Genomic DNA, 17,733 nt, shown 5'->3' on the forward strand with positions numbered 1-17,733 from the left:
AATAGTAAGAAAAATAAGAAAATTTAGATAATGAGTCCTTCAGGTGGGGGAGGAAATATTTATAAATTAAAGACGTCTTTTTAAAACACAAATAAAATTTCCAGAAAAGGAATTCAAAATACTTTATAACAATGTGCCTACACCACAAATAAAACTTGTCCTTCCTATCCCTGACGTCAAGTGCAGGACAGATTTTTTCTGTTCATTTTCTTAAAGGCAGAGTACCAATGATTACACAGATTACCACAAATAATGAGGCTTCAAGAAATTCTAAAATGATCAGATCTAATCTCCTAATAAAGAAATGTTTCATTAGATGGTTTCAATTATAAATTAAAATGTTGAAATGTTCCTAGTAGAATGTTAATAATAAAACAATAAATTTAAAATTGTTCAGAGACCACTAAAGATCCATTTATTGCTATTTATTTCAAATAACCTGGTTTTCCTCAGTTTAGAAGTAAAGACAGAAACCAAATGCAAGCCACTGAAACTGTGAAGGAAAATTAAACAGTATTTGGGTTGAACGCCAAAATTCCATTTCTACAGAGCAGTCAGAGCAGGCTATCAAAAGGAAAGCAAAGGAGATGCAGAGCAGTGACACAGAGCCACAAATGCATTTATTTACATGTACTTAAGTCACCACAAATACTGCCTCCATAAGCTCTAGTACTTGCTTACTCAAATCAGAAATAGGGAAGAAGCAAACCTGTAAGACTGGGAACTGCCCCAAGAGTTAGCAGCTGCCAAGGACAGCAGGTGCATTTACTGCTCTCTGCCTAGTTACCACTGTGTAACAGGAATCTACATGCTGTCAGCCCAGTGACATGGAGTAGGTGTACTCATGTGTTTTGCAAATGCTTTTACCTGAACTAAATACTCCCGAGGAAGCAAAGGTAATCGTACATGTTCCATCAGCCGAGCCATAAATTCTTGCCTTACATCCTTGTCATGATTCACCCAAGCTATTACTGCTTCAAATACCTTGCCGAAAATACAGGGGAAAGAAAAATAAGTAATGAGTTATGTACCAAGGCATCTGAATAAAATACAATATTACATTTTATACACAACTCTTGCTAAGACATCCAAGTTTAATCCATGGCTCAAGTTTTTCAAATCCTGACTTAATGATGCACTTGAAAAGTACATCCACTCCATTTCTTTCTTTGCTTTTTATTTTTTTCATTTGGTACTTAGTATGTACTTAATTTAAGGGGTACTCTCAGGAACTTTTAGATAACACAGTATTGTTAATTGTTAGTCACATTAGGTCTCTAGAACTTTTTCATCTTATAACTAGTAGTTTGTACCCTTTGACCAACATCTCCCCGATTCCCCTACTCCCAGCCGCTGGTAACCACCACTCAACTCTCTTTTTATGTGTTTGACTTTTGAGTCTGCATATAAGTGAGATGACACAGTATTTGTCTTTCTCTGACTTATTTCACTTAGCATAATGCCCTCAAGGTCCATCCATGTTGTCACAAAAGGCAGGATTTCCTTCTTTTTATGGCTGAGTAATATTCCATTGTGTGTATATAGCAGCTCTCTATCCATTCATTCAGGTTGTTTCCACATCTTGGTTATTGTGAAAAATGCTGCAGCCAACACAGCAATACAGATATCTCTTCAAGATTCTGTTTCTATTTCCTTTGGATAAATACTCAGAAGTGGGACTGCTGGATCATATGGTAGATCTACTTTTAATTTAGTAGGTACTTTAATAAATACTTTAGTACCTTTACGTATTTAGTGAGTACTTTTTGCTGGGTATTTACTACGTATTTCATGAAGTACATTATCTAATCTTCTTGAACTTGAGTGGTAGCGGTGATAATTTGATGATATATGATCTAATTCATTGTTGACAACCTTTCCAAATTGAATTTGGTTCTACTTACCTAGATTTAAATCTAAAGTCCCTTTTGAATAAAGTACCCAAAATAATAAAGCAAAGTGATATCTGGAATGAAAATCATGTACTCTTAGCAACAACTCATTTTTTGGCTTTTTCTTTGGGTTTACAAACAAATGTTGGACCATATACTTCTAAATCAAGGATCTGCAGAATAGATTAACTCTCTTTTGTCACAACAGTAGAATGTATTAAAATATAATATTTTATATTAAAAATAATCAAAATAATAAGGGCATTACAACATATACCTATGAGAAAGCTAATAAGCTATTATGAAGACAGTATTTGACTAAATAATTTCCTTCCAGACTGATGAATATACAACACAGTAATCTTTAAAGGGTTGTAGAAAATGTTTGATGATATGTAAATGAATAACTGGGAAGCAATAAATAGGTTATTTTGATGCAGGTATAGAGCAAGAAGCTAAAAATAATCTACATTATAATTAATGAGCCTCTTTAATTCATTCAGTCACCAAGTACCTCTATGTGCCAGATGCTAGAAGATAAAGAGGGTCCTGTCAATTCTATCTGCTAACTATTTCTCAGCTCTGTCTTCTCTTCTCCACCCCTCTTTCTACCACCCTATACCAGATCCTATTGCTCACTGGTAACTTCAACATCCTCCTATCTGACCCTCACCCCACTTTTGGTCCATTCTGCACACCACCACTTTGGAGCTAGTCGCCAAAAATGGTCCCTAATAAACCACTTCTCTAGTATCCACACCTTATGTAGTAACCTCCCACAGGAATCTAAGCTGGCCCTGTGTAACCAACAGAAGGTTGTGGAGGTAGTGCTGTGGCGTTTCTGAAGCTGGGTCATAAGCTGCCTCTGGTCTCTTGAAATGTTCATTAGGGGGAAGCCAGGTGTCATGTAAAAAGTCTGATTACTGGAGATGAGATGCTATGAGACCCAAGCCAGTCATAGAGAGGAAGGGGGGGTGGGGAGGGTGAGATACCAACCAATACCTGGCCCAGGAGCCAGATAAGTGAGTGAAGGAACCATCCTGGGTGTTCCAGAAACATAAGATGCCACGTGCAGAGGGACTGAAGCCTTGGGTATGTGGCTCCAGTAGAATAATACCACCTGTCAAGCCAACCCAGCTGAAGCCCCAGGCACTGCAGAGCAGAGACAAGCTGTCCCTATGTGCCCTGCATGAATTCTGCCCACAGGCTGTGAGCATAATGACATGGTTGTTTTATGTCCCTACATTTTGGGGTGGTTGTTATGCAGCAGTAGAAAACCAGAACAGCCTCCGTGACATTTCTACAGTGAAGGCATTATCATGGCACTCTTCTACTGATTAGAACCCCTCAGAGGCTCTTCATTACCAGGATAAAGTCAATTATTTAAAAAAAATTTTATTTATTTTTGGCTGTGTTGGGTCTTCGTTGCTGTGCGTGGGCTTTCTCTAGCTGTGGCGAGCAGGGGCTACTCTTCATTGCGGTGCACGGGCTTCTTGTTGTGGCTTCTCTTGCTGTGGAGCATGGGCTCTAGGTGCGCGGGCTTCAGTAGTTGTGGCACACGGGCTCAGTAATCGTGTCATGCAGGGTTTAGAAAGCAGGCTTAGTAGTTGTGGTGCACGGGCTTAGCTGCTCTGCTGCATGTGGGATCTTCCCGGACCAGGGCTTGAATCCGTGTCCCCTGCACTGGCAGGCAGATTCCTATCCACTGCGCCACCAGGGAAGTCCAAGTCAATTTTCTTTAACATGGCTGAGAAGGTATTTTATGTCATCTTCCCACCTTATCTCCTACTACTGTGCCAAACATACTGTAAACTCTAATTGTACTGAACTAAAAGAATGCAATCATTCTTTCACAGCTCTTTACACTTACATATTCTGTTCCCTCTACCTGGGCTGCCCTTCTCCTTCCCACCCATCCTTGTTTCCCTGGCAAACTCATACGCACTTTTAAAAACTTGGATCATATATCTGAGCCACACTGAACTCCAATCTGTATCCAAGGAATGATTAAAGGCTCCTTCTGGACCCCCTACAGCATTCTGTGATCATTCATTACCCCACTGGTTGTCCCTGTAGTCATGAGTAAAGGATTTTATTTTGTCAATCTTCTTGTATGGAGGACTCCATGGCAGTGGTCTGGTACACAGTAGGCACTCAACACACATCTATTAAACATGAATAGTAGTGTCTTCCTCTCCTCTATATTTCTGGGGTGTTAAGATTATACATTTCACAACCACTTTCACATATTTTTTTATTTGGTAAATATTATAAGAAATGTGTCTTTTTGCCCCCAAGCAGTATGAATATCCTTGAGGAAAAGAACAACAAAGTTTATACAACGAATCACACAAAGGAAAAACTCAAGTTTCACTTCCTCCAAACACTGCAGGTTCATAAGCTTTTGCCCCGATTCCCACAAGCTACAAAACCTACCCAAAGAATAAAACCCACTGAGAAGCTTCTCCCTCCACCGATACAAAAGGTGCAGGTGGCTGAAAAAGGCAACCCCAACTTCGGAGAGACAGGCTACAACCAGACAAAGCAGCTGCACAGGGCTCTGGAAGGGGGGAAGGACACATGGGGAGGGTGGGGTGTAAGCTGCAGGGGCACATCTGAAGGAAGAGGTCAGTCTGGAACTAGCTAAACTTTGTCACCTGGGTGACTTTGTCCAACTCACATGATGGTGAAATTACTTTGGTTTGAGAATATTATGTTTATTTATTTATTTATTTTTAAAGTGGCTTCTTTTTATTAATTAATTAATTTATTTTTGGCTGCGTCGGGTCTTCATTGTTGCATGCGGCCTTTCTCTAGTAGTGTTGAGCGGGGGCTACTCTTTGTTGCGGTGTGTGGGCTTCTCATTGCGGTGGCTTCTCTTGTTGAGGAGCACAGGCTCTAGGCATGCAGGCTTCAGTAGTTGTGGCACACGGGCTCAGTAGTTTTGGCTCATGGGCTCTTGAGCGCAGGCTCAGTAGTTGTGGCGCACGGGCTAGTTGCTCCATGGCATGTGGGATCTTCCCAGACCAGGGCTTGAACCCATGTCCCCTGCATTGGCAGGCGGATTCTTAACCACTGTGCCACCAGGGAAGTCTGAGAATATTATGTTTAGATCACAATTTTTCCAGGTATCTAGCTGTGAGAAGAAACCCAGTTCCCCAAAGGCCCTCTGTTTCAGATAGTTCAATGTATGCAAGCTCTTGCTGTGGGGTCAAGCACAAAACTCTGGTGTCTAACCATTTGGGGAAGCTCCTAAGGAATGAGAACACAGTTATTTACACAACCAACAAGTCAACTAGTGGAGTTTCTCAACTTCCAGATCAAAGATCACTGGCTGCCACTACACATACAGGATCACAAAGTTAAAAAACAAAGCGAAAGAAAGGAAAAATACTATATCACTGTACACTGGAAAAAGAAAAATACACTTACCTTCTCTTCTGAAGAAATGGTAAGTTTGTCACTCGAGATTAAGCTGCACACTTGTTCAATGCCAAGGTTGAGAAATTCTTCACTAAGTACGACATCTGCAAAATGTTGCTCTGTTTGGAGGTTACAAAGAAAACCCATTAACGCCCCATTCTATTACCATAGTTTCAAACTGCTTAAAAAAGAAGAGGTTTTTCCTAATCTAACCCATGAAGGAGAAAACCAAGTGTACTTCCTTAAGGCAAGAACTAACAAGACAAACCCAAACAAACTCTCCTGGGGAAGTGGTCTGTACTTGAGTGACAAAGTGGAAGCACAGGCAGGAAGGTAGCCTTACTGTACGCTAGGCTGAATCACTTCTGTTTTATAAGGGGGAGTTTTAGAGTTAATCATCTATCTATTCCTTTTCTGGTAATAAGACTATCAGTGTTGAAATCTGTAAAACCTTTTGATTACATAAATCAGATAAAGTACATGGTGTTATTATTCACACACTTAAATGTATTATGTAAAACATTAGAGGGCTTTAGGACATAACGGGGTAAGGAGGGGAAGCTGCTTCAATTGAAAACCAAAGACTAAACAAGGAAATCTTAAATGCTGGTCAGTCTGAATACAGAACTCTGAATTCTATGTAAGCAATTTACTTGGGGATCAAGTTACACTATTTTATACCCTCAATTCCTTTCCAGAAACCAGTGAAATTAGTAATTCTTAAAACTGAAAAAGAAACACTTTCTTTGATTTCACAAATGTACCCACTCCTCCAAAGGGGGGGAGGGGGTACTATTAGTATAATCAATGACTTAAAAACTTAAAAAAAAATCAACTAATCATTTACAAAGTATCCTTTCCTCCAAATCTAGCTCTTATTTTAAAGCGTGAGCTCACAAGGAAATATGGTGGTCAAATCCCAGCTCTGCCACGTGCTAGTCTGTAAAACCTTGGGCAAGTTTTGTAATTTCTCTAACTCTTGGTTTCCTCATCTGTAAAATGGGGATAATAAAAATACCTTACATAACAAGATTGCTGTGAGGATTAAATAAATTAATGGCTTGTAAGCATCTAGAACTGTGTGTGGTAAAGGGTAAAGACTCAATAATTTAGCTCTTACTGTATTGTGATCCCTATATTCTAAAGTAAAAATCTGCTAGGAATTCTAGGTATTTTCTAGGTCTTTACAATTAACCATATTCTAATAGTAATTTTTTTCAAAGCCTTTTTTTTCTAAGGTGAAATAAAAGATTCATTTCAAATGTATGTTTCAACATACCATAAAAAGGGTTAGTTGGCTTCCCTTGCAGAGAACACAGAGCAAAGCAATGCCCCCAAGATTGGAGAGATCAACAGAACACAGGGAGCTGCAGCTGATTGAAACAGAGACTCACAAGTGGAAACCGCATGGGAATCAGTGCGAGGGTAGGAAAACCTCAGCGGGGACAACTCTTGAGAGTTAAAGACTCCAGGGGGACCCAGTCATAGGGGGGTCCCCACAATATTGTGAGATTTCCTCCAGGAGCTCAACCAGGTTTCCACAGTAAATATGAGAAGAATCCCCTCTGGCTTCTGGTAGGGGGAGGAGAAATGAAACAATTTGAAATACCCAAAGCAGTCTGTTCTTAATAAGGCCTGCCCTCAGGAGAAACTAGTTAATAACCAGAGCCTAACTGACCCAAGGAAGGGAAACACCCAACTCCAGCCCACTCCAGCCATCCTGTCCCACCTAGGGAGGGAGAAAGAAACCCGAGAAACATTTGTCAAGTTCACAGTCCAGAGCCATAGGCTCACTAACAAACTGAGACCTAATCATAGGAATACAGAAGGCTTCCCTCCCCACATCTCACTGCCACATCTCTAAAGGCCTGTTTACAGCAGTTCCTTTCACTGGGTACATCATGTCTGGCTACCAAGAAAAAAATTACAAGGCATCCCAAAAGGCAAAAAACACAACTTGAAGAGACAGAGCAAGCATCCAAACCAGACATGGCAGGGATGCTGGATTTATCAAAGTGGGAATTTAAAACAACTATGATAAATATGCTGAGAGCTCTAATGGATAAAGCAGACAGCATGCAGGAACAGATGGGCAATGTAAACAGAGAGATGGAAAATTCTAAGAAAAAAGTAAAAAGAAATGCTAGAGATCAAAAACACAGTAAGAAAAATGAAGAATGTCTTTGATGGGCTGATTAGTAGACTGGATACGGCTGAGGAAGCAACCTCTGAGTTTGAGGAAAACGGTGGATACATGTCATTACACATTGTCAAAACCCACAGAATATACAACACAAGTAGTGAACCATATATACTATGGTCTTCAGCTAATAATAATGTATCAATATTGGCTCATAATCTGTAACAAATGTACCACACTAATGCAATATGTTAATAATAGCAGAAACTGTAGGAAGAGGGAGGACACAGGAAGAACTCTCTGCACCGCCCACTCAATTTGTCTATAAAACTACAACTGCTCTAACAAATATTATTAGTTAAAAAAGAATGCACTGATAAAGAACATAAATGATTAATTTGTAACTTAATTTGTAATTAATCAAAAGTCAATGAAAAAACTAAAATTAGTATTTGAAAAAATACAAACGAAAGATTAAACTTACATTTTTAAGAGATATCTAGTCCTTATAACATAATATTACTTCATAATAGTACTTCAAAACCTACTGTGAATTTTTAATAGGATTATAGATTTTAATAAACCATCATGATTAATTACAAAGGTCCTTTCTATATCTGAAATATGATCCTAATAGTTCCTGACCTCACAAGAAGTTTACACAAAAAAATTATTTCAGAAGTTTTTATACATAAAGAAATAAGGAAAAACTTTTTTTCAGTGGTTGGATTTGCTTTTTAAAGAATGAACATAAGAAAAGCATACAGAGATTCTTTGTATTTAAAGTTCCCAAATATTGAGAAATTCATTTTAGTGAAAATTTGGCAAGTAGCATATAAACTTAAAAATGTTTATGACAGCAAATTGGAAATTCAAAGATAAATACACAATAGCTACTGAACAAAAGACAAGTGAATATAAACTCTTTTTCCTAGTCATAAAATATTTTCACTTCCAAACATAGGTCTGTAATGATTTTGCACCAAGCTTCTTTTACAATTTTAAAATCTGAATCAAAGAAAGAGATTACTGGCCTCCCTTTTTATGGGGGAAAAAATCTCTAGTGGTAACAAACACAACAGAGAGAACATAACTTTTCTATATCATGACTGTATAAGTTACCCTAGACTCCGCCTCATTAATCAGAAAAATGGGCTTACTAAAAAACAAATCTGGTGACTTTTTAAAAATAATCAATTACTTAAATTTAGAAGTAAGGGCATTAGTAAACTTTATCCAAAGTCAAGTTTGGGCTCTAAATTCATTGTGTACTCTTTACTAGTGACTAAAGGAGTTTAAGAGGGCAGGAAAAGTAGTCAACTACTACAACTGTACCGTCGACCTTCCCATATCCAGGGCTGTGAAACTCAACTGTATTCATCCTACATCATTTTATACAGGGGACCTGAGTATAGACAGATGTTGGTATCAGCGGGTCTCCTGGAACCAGTCTCCCAAGGATACACAGGGATGATGGTATTGCGAAAACCACAACACAGCTGTTATTCAAACAAATGAACCTGAGGACCCTCACCAATTACAAAAAAACTAGTCTAAATGAAAAGTGGAGAAAGATGAAATGTTCAAGGGAACTTTCATTGCAGAAAGTCATATACATATTTTTAAATAGTTCCAACCCTCACATACGTTCTACTCTCTACCTTAACAACCTCTCCTCCTCAGTAAAATCTTTCGGTATTGGTATCTAATGTTTACCCCTTCACATTAAGCTTTCTTTGGAAAGGTTTTGGCAATTATGTGGAGCATCACTAAATATGGAGGGCAGTATCTGGCAACATCAGGAGTAAATTAGTTTACTGTAAGGCCTGCCTTTTCTCTATTTATATGAACAGTATGAATCTTCAAATGTTCTGCTGTATTAACTGACAGGCAATTTGGCAGGACTCTTGCTGGTTAATACACCCCAGGCACCCAGACACACCAGATGACTGGCTCAGTCACTGTAAGGCACTCTGGGGCACGAGTGATATTTTAAATGTCTTTGGTTACCCAGGTTTGTCCTGTGAATAATATTCTTAATTTAATGTCACCTAACTTGAGCATTTACTGATCTTTCCCACTAAACCTGAAGATTCCACCTACCTACCTACAACAATTCACATAATTTATATGGCCTGACTTCATCCCACACACCAGCAGAACTCACGGTTATCCTAGGGCCACTGTCCCTGGCCCAACCCTCACTGTTTCCAGAACAGCTTACGCTTGACACTGCCAACTGTCTGCTATTTTATATGTTCTGAAGCCTTGGTCTCCAGATCCTATTGTTTCTTATCAGTCCATGCTTGCTCTGCATGATCCTACCAACCTTAAAACTTTAACCAATTCACTCAGTATCAAACTAAAAACATTAAAAGTAGCATCCATTCTTTTTGATGTGATGGTAAATAGGATTATTTCCTTAATCTCTCTTTCTGATACTTTGCTGTTAGTGTACAGAAATGCAACAGATTTCTGTATATTAATTTTGTATCCTGATACTTTACCAAATTCATTACTGAGCTCTAGTAGTTCTCGGGTAGCCTTTAGGACTTTCTATGTACAGTATCATGTCATCTGTAGACAGTGACAGTTATGGGACTTCCCTGGTGGCGCAGTGGTTAAGAATCCACCTGCCAATGCAGGGGACATGGGTTCGATCCCTCGTCTGGGAAGATCCCACATGCCGTGGAGCAACTAATTCTGTGCACCACAACTACTGAGCCTGTGCTCTAGAACCCGCGAGTCACAACTACTGCGCCCGTGTGCCACAACTACTGAAGCCCACGTGCCTAGAGCCTGTGCTCTGCAACGAGAAGCCACCGCAATGAGACGCCCGTGCACCGCAACCAAGAGTAGCCCCCACTTGCCGTAACTAGAGAAAGCCTGAGCGCAGCAACGAAGACCCAACGCAGCCAAAAAAAAAAAACACACAAACAAACAGTGACAGTTTTACTTCCTTTTCAGTTTGGATTCCTTTTATTTCTTTTTCTTCTCTGATTGCTGTGGCTAAGACTTCCAAAACTATGTTGAATAAAAGTGGCGAGAAGGACATCCTTGTCTTGTTCCTGATCTCAGAGAGAATGCTTTCAGCTTTTCACCGTTGAGTATGATGTTAGCTGTGGGTTTGTCATACTTGGCCTTTATTATGTTGAGGTATGTTCGTTCACTCTATGTCCACTTTCTGGAGAGTTTTTACCATAAATGGATACTGAATTTTATCAAAATCTTTTTTGGCATCTACTGAGATGATCATATGGTTTTTATTCTTCAATTTGTTAATGTGGTGTATCACACTGACTGATTTGTGGATACTGAAAAATCCTTGCATCCCTGAGACAAATCCCTTTTGATCATGGTGTATGATCCTTTAATGTATTGTTGGATTCGACTGGCTAGTATTTTGTTGAGGATTTTTGTATCTGTGTTCATCAGTGATATTGGTCTGTAATTTTCTTTTTTTGTGATATCTTTGTCTGGTTTTGGTTTCAGGGTGATGGTGCCCTCACAGGACGACTTTGGAAGTGTTCCTTCCTCTGCAATTTTTGGAATAGTTTGAGAAGGATAGGTATTAACTCTTCTCTAAATGTTTCATAGAATTCACCTGTAAAGCCATCTGGTTCTGGACTTCTGTTTTCTGGGAGTTTTTAAATTATTCAATTTCATTACTTGGTCTGTTCACATCTTCTATTTCTTCCTGGTTCAGTCTTGGGAGCTTCTCTCCATTTCTCATTGAATTTTAACTTTTCCACCTTTGGAAGGGACAGGAAGGGACAATAGGTTTGGCTACTGTGCTGGTCCAGATTGCCAGCAGCAATACCATCTAGCAAATGCTTCCCCTTCAGCCCACTCCCATTTACATAGGGTATCATTCCATAGGTACTGAACTAGTGGTCTATCTCAACCACTAGGTAATACAGCTGTATTCACTGTCAACCCCAAGTTTGCCAGATGGGGTGAACGCACAATCTATCACATTAGGCCTTTAGGAATCCTGATGTAAAAGTTTAGAAGTACAGTTAAGGTTTCTTGCTTAGGAATCACCCCTGCTTCTGGCCCCTGCAACTGCAGCCCTGGTCCTGGAACCACTGAATCAGGTAGGAATAAAAGGAAGTTGAGGTGTTGTGGGGGAAACTGTATAGTCATACCAGCATCTTCTCCCACCTCTTCTTCCCCAGATTCTTCTGAAAAGTGAAGGAATCTATCTGTTGAAGACCCTCCCTTGGTCACACCCACATGGGGTGTCCTTACCCCATGCTGAGTGCGAGCACACGCTTGTGAAGACGTGTAAGCCAGCCCTTCATGCCTTTACCTCCCCCAGTTTTAGACAACAAATGTTTCAGTTGCCTGTTCTAAGTCTCTATCAAAGTACTACTCCTAGGATATCTCTCCTAGGATACCTCTTTGCTCATTGTTGGACATTATGGATTACTACTGTGGACTGAATTGTGTTCCCCCAAAATTTACATTTTGAAGACTGAACACTTAATGTGGTTGTATTTGGAGATAGATCCTTCAAGGAGGTAATTAAATTTAAATGAGGTCATAAGAGAGCCCTAATCCAATAGGGCTGGTGTCCTTATAAAAAGACACCAGTGGTGTGCATGCACAGAGAAAATGCCATGTGTGGACACAGAAGGTGGTCATCTATAAGCTGGGAAGAGAGGTCTCACCAGAAACCAACCTTACTGGCAGCTTGATTTTGGACTTCCAGTCTCCAGAACTATGAGGAGGTAAATTTCTGTTATTTAAGTCACCCAGTCTGTGGTATTTTGTTATGGCAGGAAAACTTTTGGAAATTGCAAAGCACTACAGAATTTAAAGAATCTTTCATTCAATTAAAAAAAAATGTTTTTAATATCTACAAAAAAAAGTAGCATCCAAACCTATTACATTATTTTCAACAGCATATAACATTTCTCTTTTCTTCTTTGTAACCCTTGTGCTATAAGAAAAAAAAATATTTTAGTGAAAAACACTTTGGTGATATAAGCTTCTGGCAAGTACTACTGGAAACTGAGAATAGAGGAGGAATTAATTATTACTCAGTTAATGAGACAGTTTTAATGAATGGCCAAGAGAACACATATAGCACATCTAAATAATATACTAATAAACTCTTCTCTAAGTGACATTAGAGTGTAGTTTAATCTGCTACCTTCACAATGGTCATTCTCAAACCTTATGCTGAAGATGACAGTTCCACTGTTGCCATCAAACCATCCTGCTTTTTGATTGTGGGCTAGAAATGGAACAACTGTGAGAAATACAGAGTAGTATTACCACATGGACAGGATTCACTATCAAGAGGAACCACTGCACATCTGTGCACGTGCATAGACATGTGCATACTGAAACGGGTCCATTAGCTACCACCGCCATTCAGTTTTATGCCTCAGAATGCTTTGGGGTAAGGAGAATGGGAAGTGGTTTGTTTTACAGTATCTATAACCAATTCTCTTGAACTAAAATAAAGCAAGTCTTGTCATTTGAATGGGAAAAAGTATAATTCTGTATCTGTTGGAGGAAAAAAACCCTGTTGTCTAAATTGTAAGGGCAAAAGGAGCTTTACAAAGTTGTTATGGGAACATATAAAATTCAAACCACATTTATAAAGGGAATCGCTAGGCCATCTCAGAAGGAAGAGCTTTGGGTGTGATAAGATCACAAATTTTAGTCAACTAATGCAAGACACTTAAAATACGGCAAGCCATTTCCCCAATACATATTAAAAAAAATAGCATGGGCTCCTAACAATACCTTTAATGAATCGGTAAAATCTTGCATGTGTTTCTAAAACATTAAAATAACATAAACCTGTAATGACTGACAGTGGCAGTTCTCAATTTTACGATTCCTATATGCATATTCAAATTTCTAGGCACCAAAAGCAACTGAAAACATGTTTAGATAGAAATGTGTTCACAGGAACTCTGTAGAAAGAAAGACAAGGTTAGTGTTACCTGTCATTTTATGTGTTCTTTATACAAATCATTATTTGTCTCTCTGCTCCTTAGTTCCTGTTGTTAAATGCTCTAATATAACCACTACTGCTAATAAAAATGATATATGAACATTTCTTCCCTGGCCTCAAGCTACAAAACCATGAAGATCAAAATTAAAAACAAACAAAAAAACCCAAAACATATCCCTACTATGAAACTGTGTACTATTTCATACTGCCGGTAAGAGTATAAATTAGTACAAGCTCTACAGACATCAATATTGAAATCTCATCCTACAAATACACTTGACCAGTTATGAAATAACACATTCCAAGTTATTCACTGCAGCATTGTTTTTAATAACTGCAAAAGAGTTAATTGGTTGGCATTGATTAAAAATGGTACAATTACACAATATTCTGCATCTATAAAATATTCTGCATCTATAAAAAAGAATAAGAAAGTTCATGCTATGAAGAGAGTTTCAGGAAATGTTGCCAGTTTGAGGGGAAAAAAGGTACTACCGAAGGAGTACACAGCATATTAGCTACCTTTTGTGTAAAGAAAGGGGAAGGATAACACTATAGATTCATGTACACTGGAAAACTATAAAAGGAACTAATAAAAACACTTCCCTATAGAGGAGGGCATACCTAAGGAGGAGGGAAGTAGGACAGATGTGGAAACAAATTTTTTCAGTGGATAGCTTGGTACATTTTATTGTTATATGAACCATGTGAATAGATTACCTAGCCTCCCTCATCCCCACAAAACAAAAAAACCCCCAAAACTAATACTAGTAACTACATTTGTTGGGGGACAGGGGGTGAGGGGGAATGACAGACAAGGGTGAAAGGGAGACTTCTTCAATATACACCTTTCAATACCCTTGTGTATATAGTCAAATGATCTTTGATAAGGATGCCAAGACCACTGAAAGAGGAAAGAACAGTCTCTTCAAAAAACAGTGTTGGGAAAACTGGATACCCACCTGCAAAAGAATGAGGGCGGGCTCTGATCTTATACCATACACAAAAATTAATTCAAAATGGATTAAAGACCTAAACCTAAAACCCCAAACTATAAAACTCTAAAAGAAAACACAGGGGGAAAAACTTCATGATGTTTGATTTGGCAATTTTTTCTTAGATATGACACCAAAAGCACAGGCAACCAAAACAAAAACAGATAAATGGGACTACATCAAACTTAAAAACTTTGTGCATCAAAGGACACAATCAACAGAGTGCAAAAGCAACCTATGGGAACTGGAGAAAAATATTTACAGATCATATATCTGATTAGGTGTTACTATCAAGAATATAAAAATAACTCCTACACCTAATAAATAGCAAAAAAACAAACAATCCGATTAACAAATGGGCAGAGAATCTGCATAGACATTTTTCCAAAGACATTCAAATGGCCAAAAAAGCATATGAAAAGATGCTCAACATCACTTATCATCAGAAAATGCAAATCAAAACCACAGTGAGATATCACCTGACAACTATTAGAATGGCTCATCAAAAAGACAAGAGACAAGTATTGGTGAGGATGTGGAGAAAGGGAACCCTCCTGCACTGTTGGTGGAAATGTAAACTGGTGCAGCCACTATGGAAAACAGTATGGAGGTTCCTCAAAAAAATTAAAAATAAAACTACTGTATGATCCAGAAATCCCACTGCTGGTATATATTTGAAGGAAATGAAATCACTATCTTGAAGAGATACCTGTATTATCATGTTCACTGCAGCATTATTCATAATAGCCAACATATGGAAACGACCTAAGTGTCCATTAACAAATGAATGAAAAAAGATATGATACACACATATACACACTCAATGGAAAAAGAAGAAAATTGGACCATTTGTAACAACATGGATGGACCTTGAGGGCCTTATGCTAAGTGAAGTAAGTCAGATAAAGACAAATATTATATAATATCACTTATATGTGAAATCTAAAACAGCCAAAGTCATAGAAACAGAGTAGACTGTGGCGGTTACCAAGGCTTGGAGGGGTTAGGTCAAAGGGGATTATCTGCCAGTAAGAAGATGAATAAGTTCTGGGGATCTAACATACAGCATGGTGACTACCATCAACAATAATGCATTGCACAGTTGAAAGTTTCTATGAGAGTAAATCTTAAATGTTCTCACCACAAAGAAGTAATAGTAATTATGTTTTGTTATTGAATTGTGTGAGTTCATTATATATTTTAGATATCAATCCCTTATCAGATATATGATTTGCAAATATTTTCTCCCACTTTGTAGGCTGCGTTTTCATTTTATTTATTGTTTCTTTTGCTGTGCAGAAGCTTTTTCTTAGCTTGATATAGTCCTACTTATTAATTTTTGCTTTTGTTGCTTGTGCTTTTGGTGTCATATCTGAAAAATCATTACCAAGACCAATGTCAAGGAGCTGTTTTCATCTAGGAGTTTTATGGTTTCCGGTCTTATGTTTAAGTCTTTAATCTATTTGAGTTAATTTTAGTTAAGTGTTGTTAGATAGGGGTCCAATTTCATTCTTCTGTATGTGGTTATCCAGTTTTTCCAACACCACTTACTGAAGAGATTGTACTTCCCCCACTGAATATTCTCGACTTCCTTGCCAAATACTGGTTGGTTGTCCACAAGGTGGTTATTACCAGGCTCCCAATTCTGTTCCATTGGTCTATGTGTCTATTTTAATGCCAGTACCCACCCTGTTTTGATTATTGTATCTTTGTAATATAGTTTTAAGTCAGGAAGTGTGATGCTTTCAGCTTTGTTCTTCTCTCTCAGGACTGCTTTGGCTATTTGGGTTCTTTTGTGGTTCCACTAAAATTTCAGGATCTTTTTTCTATTTCTGTGAAAAATACCACTGAAATTTTGATAGGGATTGCATTGGATCCATAGATGGCTTTGGGTAATATGGACATTTTAACAATATTAATTCTTCCAATCTATCAATGCAGGATATCTTTCTATTTATTTGCATCTTTTTCAATTTCTTTCATCTAAGTCTTGTAGTTTTCAATGTACAGATCTTTCTCCTCCTTGGTTAAATTTATTCCTAAGTATTTTATTGTTTTTGATGCTATTGTGTATGGGGCTGTTTTATTTCTTTTTCATACATTTCATTGTTACTATATATAAATTCAACTGATTTATGTGCTGATTTTGCATCATGCAACTTTAATAAATTTGTTGATTAGTTTCAACAGGTTTTTTTTTTTTTTTGGTGGAGATCATATCATATAAGATCCTATCTGCAAACAAACAATTTTACTTCTTCCTTTCTGACTGGGTACCTTTTATTTCTTTCTCTTGCCTGATTGCTCTGGCTAGGACTTCCACTACTATGTTGAATAGGAGTGGTAATGGTGGGCACCCCTGTCTAATATCTGATCTTAAAGAAAAGCTTTCAACTTTTTGCTTTTGAGTATGACATTAGCTGTGGGCTTGCCATATATGGCCTTTATTATGTTACAGTATGTTCCTTCTATATCCAATTTGCTGAGAGTTTTTCTCATGAAAGGATGCTGTACTTCCGTCAAATGGTTTTTCTGCATCTGCTAAGATGACTGTATGATTTTTATCTTTCATTCTATTAAGTGGTGTACCTCATTAATTGATTTGCATATGTTGAATTCTATGCATACACTCCACTTGATCATGGTGTATGACCCATTTAATGTGCTGTTAACGTCAGTTTGCTAATATTTGGTTGAAAATTTTTGCATCTATATTCATCAAGGATACTGGCCTATAGTTATCTTTTCTTGTAATGTCCTTATCTGGCTTTGGTATCAGGGTAATGCTGGCCTTGTAAAATGAGTTTGAGAGTTTTGCTTCCTCTTTGACGTTTTGTAAGAGTTTGAGAAGGATTAGTGTTAATTCTTCTTTAAACGTTTGATGGAATTCACCAGTGAAGCCAACTTGGTCCTGGACTTTGCTTTGCTGGGAAGCTTTTGATTTCTGATTCAATCTCCTTATTTGTTATTGGTCTGTTCAGAGTTTCTGTTTCATGATTCAGTCTTCATAGATTGTATGTTTCTAGGAATTTATCCATTTCTTCGAGGTTATATTGGCATATAAACATCCATCATAGGCTCTTACAATCCTTTGCATTTCTGTGGTATAAGGTGTAATGTCTCCTCTTTCATTATTAATTTTAATTCACATGAACCTTCTTTATCCCCTAGTCTAGCTAAAGGTTTGTCCATTTGGTTTATCTTTTCAAAAAACCAGCCCTTAATTTCATTTACCTTTTTCTATTGTTTTTCTGGTCTCTATTTCATTTATTTCTACTCTGATCTTTGTTATTTCCTTCCTTCTGCTAT

The 17,733-nt window shown here is 37.9% G+C and overlaps 1 protein-coding gene across 4 annotated transcripts in view; it reads right to left on the reverse strand.

Annotated features, from left to right (window-relative positions):
• Positions 1-17,733, reverse strand: part of KLHL2 (kelch like family member 2) — a 128,204-nt gene that overhangs the window by 21,882 nt on the left and 88,589 nt on the right. For all 4 annotated transcript variants that reach the window (XM_036853065.1, XM_036853066.1, XM_036853068.1 and 1 more), the window contains 2 exons: positions 5,325-5,434; positions 868-984 (listed from right to left, as the gene is read on the reverse strand). In XM_036853065.1, the coding sequence (XP_036708960.1) occupies positions 868-984; positions 5,325-5,434 (227 nt within the window). The remainder of the gene's footprint in view (positions 1-867; positions 985-5,324; positions 5,435-17,733) is intronic.

The sequence above is a fragment of the Balaenoptera musculus genome, chromosome 5, assembly GCF_009873245.2.
Source record: "Balaenoptera musculus isolate JJ_BM4_2016_0621 chromosome 5, mBalMus1.pri.v3, whole genome shotgun sequence".
Classification (NCBI taxonomy): Eukaryota; Metazoa; Chordata; class Mammalia; order Artiodactyla; family Balaenopteridae; genus Balaenoptera; species Balaenoptera musculus.